The 6,557-nt window shown below is 47.3% G+C and overlaps 1 protein-coding gene across 1 annotated transcript in view; it reads left to right on the top strand.

The window, feature by feature from the left end:
* Nucleotides 1-1,107: 1,107 nt before the first annotated feature.
* Nucleotides 1,108-6,557, top strand: part of EFCC1 (EF-hand and coiled-coil domain containing 1) — a 94,847-nt gene continuing 89,397 nt past the window's right edge. Inside the window, exon 1 of the mRNA XM_075573666.1 lies at nucleotides 1,108-2,081. Coding sequence (XP_075429781.1) covers nucleotides 1,167-2,081 — 915 coding nt within the window. The 5' untranslated portion in view covers nucleotides 1,108-1,166. The remainder of the gene's footprint in view (nucleotides 2,082-6,557) is intronic.

Here is a 6,557-nt window from a genome sequence, read left to right as displayed (position 1 = left end):
AGAGGCTGGACTGGGAGACAGGCAGCACTGGGAGACAGGCAGGACTGAGAGAGGCAGCACTGGGAGACAGGCAGGACTGAGAGAGGCAGCACTGGGAGACAGGCAGGACTGAGAGAGGCAGCACTGGGAGACAGGCAGGACTGAGAGAGGCAGCACTGGGAGACAGGCAGGACTGGGAGAGGCAGCACTGGGAGACAGGCAGGACTGAGAGAGGCAGCACTGGGAGACAGGCAGGTCTGAGAGAGGCAGCACTGGGAGACAGGCAGGACTGAGAGAGGCAGCACTGGGAGACAGGCAGGACTGAGAGAGGCAGCACTGGGAGACAGGCAGGACTGAGAGAGGCAGCACTGGGAGACAGGCAGGTCTGAGAGAGGCAGCACTGGGAGACAGGCAGGACTGAGAGAGGCAGCACTGGGAGACAGGCAGGACTGAGAGAGGCAGCACTGGGAGACAGGCAGGACTGAGAGAGGCAGCACTGGGAGACAGGCAGGTCTGAGAGAGGCAGCACTGGGAGACAGGCAGGACTGAGAGAGGCAGCACTGGGAGACAGGCAGGACTGAGAGAGGCAGCACTGGGAGACAGGCAGGACTGGGAGACAGGCTGGACACTTCCATCACAGAGTAACTTGTAGTCTCTTGAGACTGGATGTAACCTCGGGGCGGAGCAGCAAAGTCTCAGACTCTCAGTGAGCAACTCAGAGCTCAGCCACACGGGCAGGAACCTGGTCTAATCTAGCCCCCCCCCCGGAGTTTATTCTAGCACCCCCGGAGTTTATTCTAGCCCCCCCGGAGTTTATTCTAGCACCCCCGGAGTTTATTCTAGCACCCCCGGAGTTTATTCTAGCCCCCCCGGAGTTTATTCTAGCAGCCCCTGAGTTTATTCTAGCAGCCCCTGAGTTTATTCTAGCCCCCCCCGGAGTTTATTCTAGCCCCCCCGGAGTTTATTCTAGCAGCCCCTGAGTTTATTCTAGCACCCCCGGAGTTTATTCTAGCAGCCCCTGAGTTTATTCTAGCACCCCCGGAGTTTATTCTAGCCCCCCCGGAGTTTATTCTAGCAGCCCCTGAGTTTATTCTAGCCCCCCCCCTCTCCCCCGCCCCCCCCCCCCCCCCCCCGCAGTTTATTCTAGCAGCCCCAGGGCAGTATGCTCTGTGCGCCCGGGTGCGGGGATGGATCTATCTGACGCCTGCGACCCTTATTGCCCCAGCCGGCCTGCACGGAGGACGCAGTGGCTGGTTAGCGCCCTGGCTTATCACTACGGGCTGGATAGGGGGGTGGAGAACGAAATCATCGTGCTGTCCACGGGCTTGGATCAGTACTTGCAGGAGATCTTCCACCACCTGGACTGCCAGGGACAAGGCAGGATCCAAGCGGACGAGTTCCGGATCCTGTGCGAGGTGCTGGGGCTGGGGCAGGAGCAGAGGCTGGGGCAGGAGCAGAGGCTGGGGCTGGGGCAGGAGCAGAGGCTGGGGCAGGAGCAGAGGCTGGGGCAGGAGCAGAGGCTGGGGCAGGAGCAGAGGCTGGGGCAGGAGCTGGAGCAGAGGCTGGGGCAGGAGCAGAGGCTGGGGCAGGAGCTGGGGCTGGAGCAGAGGCTGGGGCAGGAGCTGGGGCTGGGGCAGGAGCTGGGGCTGGAGCAGAGGCTGGGGCAGGAGCTGGGGCTGGAGCAGAGGCTGGGGCAGGAGCTGGAGGAGTGCGAGGGCATCCTGGATAACCTCCCGGAGGAGCTGACCTTCCGCCAGTACCATGCCAAGCTGTGCGGATACTTCAGCACCAGAGCCGGGTCCGGGCGGCTGCCTGCGGGGAAGGAAAGTGAGCACATTGAGACCCAGATCCGGCTCCGAAGTCCCCTGAGGCGCAGGGACAAGAAGAACTTCTCCTGTAAGCCGGCCTGCCGGCCGCCGGCCGAGGACAGGATGGGGAGGCCGGCTCTGGGAGAGGCCGAGGACAGGGTGGGGAGGCCGGCTCTGGAAGAGGCCGAGGACAGGGTGGGGAGGCTGGAGGATGAGAACACGAGTCTCCGGGAGCTGGTGGAGGATCTGAGAGCCGCTGTGCAGAGCAGTGATGCCAGGGCGCTAGCCCTGCAGGTGAGATACTCTGCAGATCATAGCACATCACATGTATGTATGTATGTATGTATGTATGTATGTATGTATGTATGTATCATCCAGCAGTAACACATGGGACATCATAGGAATAAGCACTTCAGACATTAAAGTAACATTAGGAAAAGTAATACCTGCCCCGTAGAGCTTACAATCTAAGTGCATAGGGAGAACTTATAGAGACTGTAGGTGGGTGTTCTGGTAAGTGAGTCTGCAAGGGGCCAGGGCATATGAGATCTTTAACAAGTGTCCATCACGGAGGGGGGGGGGGGAGGGAGGAAAAGTCAGATCTATTCATTGGGGATTGTTGGGATCAGTGGTGGAAGGTACTTAAAAGTAGTGGTCTGTTTGTTACTTAAACACGTTATTTAACATTAAAATCTATTTCTACCACATTTTGCAAGATGTGTACATTATGTATGCTAAGACGATAGAGAGATGGGCATCCTAAAAAATATATATATATAAATATATTCTTTAAATAGAGGAAAGGGGAACTAAGTTTGTCAATAAAAAGTTAGTGGTACTCCAAGGTTGTAAATAAAAATAAATCATAAAATAAATAAAAGGGGGTATTTATCAGAAAGAAAGCACAATAAACATACACATGTTTAGTAATAAGTATCAGCGAGTCTCCCTAATAGGAGTGAAGAGTTCTACCGATGGTAAAGAAAGAAGAATACCTGGAGTCAGTTATTGGGCTAGTGCGGAAATTGAGCTGCCCCAGAGCTTAAGGATAATGACGGATCTTCGTGAGGCAATTTTAATGACAGAAACCTTTTTTTAAGAACAACTGCATCCGCGTGTCTTTATACCACATCAGGATGTGACGTGTAAATCACCATGACCTTCAGCCCAAACTGGAAGACAAAATAGCAGTGCACTGCCAAATAATTAAAAAAGCACAGGGATCAAGTGTAACTAATGATTTAACCTTGCACTGCTACTTTGTCCCTCAGTTCATTGACTTGTATAGATTCCTAATGGATTAATATGAGAGTACTTTGTGGATTAGAAGTGTTCTAGTGGTAATGGGACTGTCTGAGATGTTGTATAGCACAGTTCTTACACAGTTACATAGTTACATAGTTACACAGTTACATAGTTACATAGTTACACAGTTACATAGTTACATAGTTACACAGTTCTTACACAGTTACATAGTTACATAGTAGATGAGGTTGAAAAAAGACGTGCGTCCATCAAGTTCAACATATGCTACATTTAGACAACATATACTTTATCCTATATCTATACTTACTTATTGATCCAGAGGAAGGCAAACAAAAAACCCCAGTGTCATATCATCCAATGATATCTCATATTGGGGGAAATAAATTCCTTCCTGACTCGAAGAATTGGCAATCGGATTAATCCCTGGATCAACATCCTTCCCATGTATACTTATTTGGTATATCCCTGTATACCTTTCCTATCTAAAAAGATGTCCAACCTTTTTTTGAACAAATCTATTGTATCTGCCATCACAGTCTCCATGGGTAATGAATTCCACACTGTAACTGCCCTTACTGTAAAGAACCCTTTCCTTTGTTGCTGGTGAAATCTCCTATCCTCCAACCGTAAGGGATGCCCCTGAGTCCTATGTACTGCCCTTGGGATAAAACCCAATAGTAGCTCAAAGTTACTTTAAAAACAAAGTCCAGAAAATGTGTGGTGCTCAGAACCATAGAGAACAGACAGTATATTTATTACAAATATAATAAAGGTATTTGTAGGTTTCCCATCAGGAGTGCCCTTAATTCATATGTGTAAGGCTTGTAATGGAAAGGTGGAAACGCATGCCTGGAAACTCTCAGATATCACAACTGTAGAGGTTAACACATCCAGTGTCCAGTTATTGCAGAGCAAATCAAATCTCCATACCTTCCCACAGCCATGTAGTGGGACCGGGTAAGCTGTGGAGTGACTGCAAATGAACTTACTCACATAATGCAAAGTCCAGCCTCCGTCCCATGGTCCTTGGGTATTCTGTGTGCAGTCCGCTTGGAATGGAAGCAGGAAACTGAGTGAAGAATGCGGCGATAAAGCGCTACCGCGTGAGACGCATAGGTGGGCTGTTACCTCCGCTTTTCTAAGATGCCCTAATAAATGTTCCTATTTTTATAGGAGCACACTTCTCTTTATTCTTCTTCATGGTTTTTCCCTTGCAGTGGGAAGTTTCTTTAGGACTCCTTCACTAGGTCAGTTTGGCAGTGGCTTGAGTTTTTCACCCACGGGATGGGCTATGCAGTAGGGTGCACTTTGCAGCATTGCAAGTAGGATCCTCTATTTTTGATAATAATAATAACCGTTTCTTTTATCACTGTACAAATAATTTTGCAGGTACAATGAGTGTCTGTAGAGAGTTTACAGTCCAATGTTGGGGCGTGAGGCCCAGGGATATAATGGGATTTACCCAAGGTCACAAAGAGCACCACCTCTAGGGTTTGCTCTGGGTTCACCTGCTTTAAAAGGTGATCCTTCTTTAGCCCTTAAACCCCTGTTTTTCCATGTAGATTGAATGCTCTTAAATGCTCATTTTTGTTAATCAATCATAAAGTATAATTTTTTTGAGAATAATCTAGTTTCCAGTTTCTTCAGCCCCCAAATTAAAAGTAAAACTATTCATTAAAAGATTGTATATATATATATTACAATGTATTAAAATAAGTGGGAGCACATTAATACTGAAATACAAACTTGGGGAAAGATAGTAAAGACAAATGATGATATTTACTTATTCATTCACATTTTTAACAATATTGCTAAGTATTTATTGTTTCAAAGAATGCTCTGACTTAGTTACGATAGCAGAATTGTTAGTAAGTTACATTCTTTTAATAGGGCATTGCTTGTCACAGGGAAACTTTGAGCTTCCTTGATAATGACCATGGGTCCTTATTCCATATGCTGTGAATCTACAAGAATAGAGGCCTATGTATTAAGCATCACAAACAGCTTTTTGGGGGCATGTTTGGCAATTGTCAATTTAAATTTCAGATCTGCTTGTGTGCCCAAATATACTAAACTCAAACTCTCAAAAAATGATTGTTATAAAATTTGTTTTGGGGCTCAGGTATGGATGGATCTTGATGAAGATATAAATGATATGTACTAAAAAAAAAGATATATCTCTGTGCACCACAAAATCAATTAAAAGTAACCCTAGCCCTTATTTATACTGTAGATCAGGGGTACGCAAACTTTTCTGTTTGTGCCCCCTGTCTGCTCTCCTCCCATGCTCGCACCCCCGCTCCTTACCTGCTCTCTGGCTTTGGCGGCGTCATATGACGTAATGTGACGTCGCGTTGCCATTTGACACTGTGGCGTCATTTGATGCTGCAATGTCATGGCGACGCATCGCCGAAGAGCCGGCTGAGAGCAGGTAAAAGAAGTTACAGGGCCCTCACGCCTACCCCATCATTTCATTTAAATGCCTTGGGGAAGAGCACGGGACCTCTGTAACCACCGTTCCCCCCCCATAAAATCCTGCGCCCCCCAGTTTGCGCACCCATGCTGTATGGCCTTATAGTGTACAACACTTTCAATACCTCCTATGTTCCATCTTCACCTGCTTGACCCAATACAGCTGCTAGAACGTTGAGCCGTAATCACAAACTTGGCTTTTTATGTATTGAACAATAAGGCTGTTATTTCCTCCAGATTAGGTTTATGGAATATCCTATGAGGGGTTTTACAGAACTTTGTCATATTGAGTACTTTGCATTCCTGTGTTAGAAATGTTTGTAGAGTAATCACACCTTTAGGGCAGGGCTACTCAAACAGTGGACTTCTGTCCTGATGTGGACTTTTACCAGAACTCCCCAGAATTCAGGTTCCTCTTCCTCACTCTAATTCACAGCAAAAGACTGAGGGAGCGGCCCAACCATGTGCTTGATTGTCTGGATCATATACACTTAAGTTAACAAAAAGTGGATTTGCCATGAAAAAATGAGTAGATTGAGAATTTACCCAGAAAAAAACCCAAACATTTCTGGGGTTGGGGAAAAAAAGACCCATTCGTTCAGATACAAATATTGTGTGATATTGTTCCCCCAGATAACACAACATATCCAGTTATACTGGAGAATATCAGAGTTCCATAGCATTGAAGGGCAGTTTTGGGGCAGAATCACATTATATTCCACGTAACGTACCAGAGGAGACAGTGAATCCTGCTACATGTGTAACCCCTGCACTGTGAGTCAGTCACAGGCTGAACAAACCAACGCAGGGCCTGTGATAGTGGCAGGTTGCCATTTCATGCCCTAATGCCTTCATTCTGCTGTGAAATTAATTCACAAACAACATCTCCGTTTTATCCACCTCCTGGTTGTCATCCAGACAGATGTTGACTGGCACAACTGGTATTTTGTAAGTATAGGCTCTCTGGAACCAGTACACGAGCCCCGTGTATCAAGTGATGTTTACTGGGACAGAGACTCCTGGTTCCATATA

This window comes from Ascaphus truei, chromosome 17 (genome assembly GCF_040206685.1).
Source record: "Ascaphus truei isolate aAscTru1 chromosome 17, aAscTru1.hap1, whole genome shotgun sequence".
NCBI lineage: Eukaryota > Metazoa > Chordata > Amphibia > Anura > Ascaphidae > Ascaphus > Ascaphus truei.
Note: the sequence above shows the minus strand (reverse complement) of the source record. Positions and strands in the feature narration are given on the sequence as shown.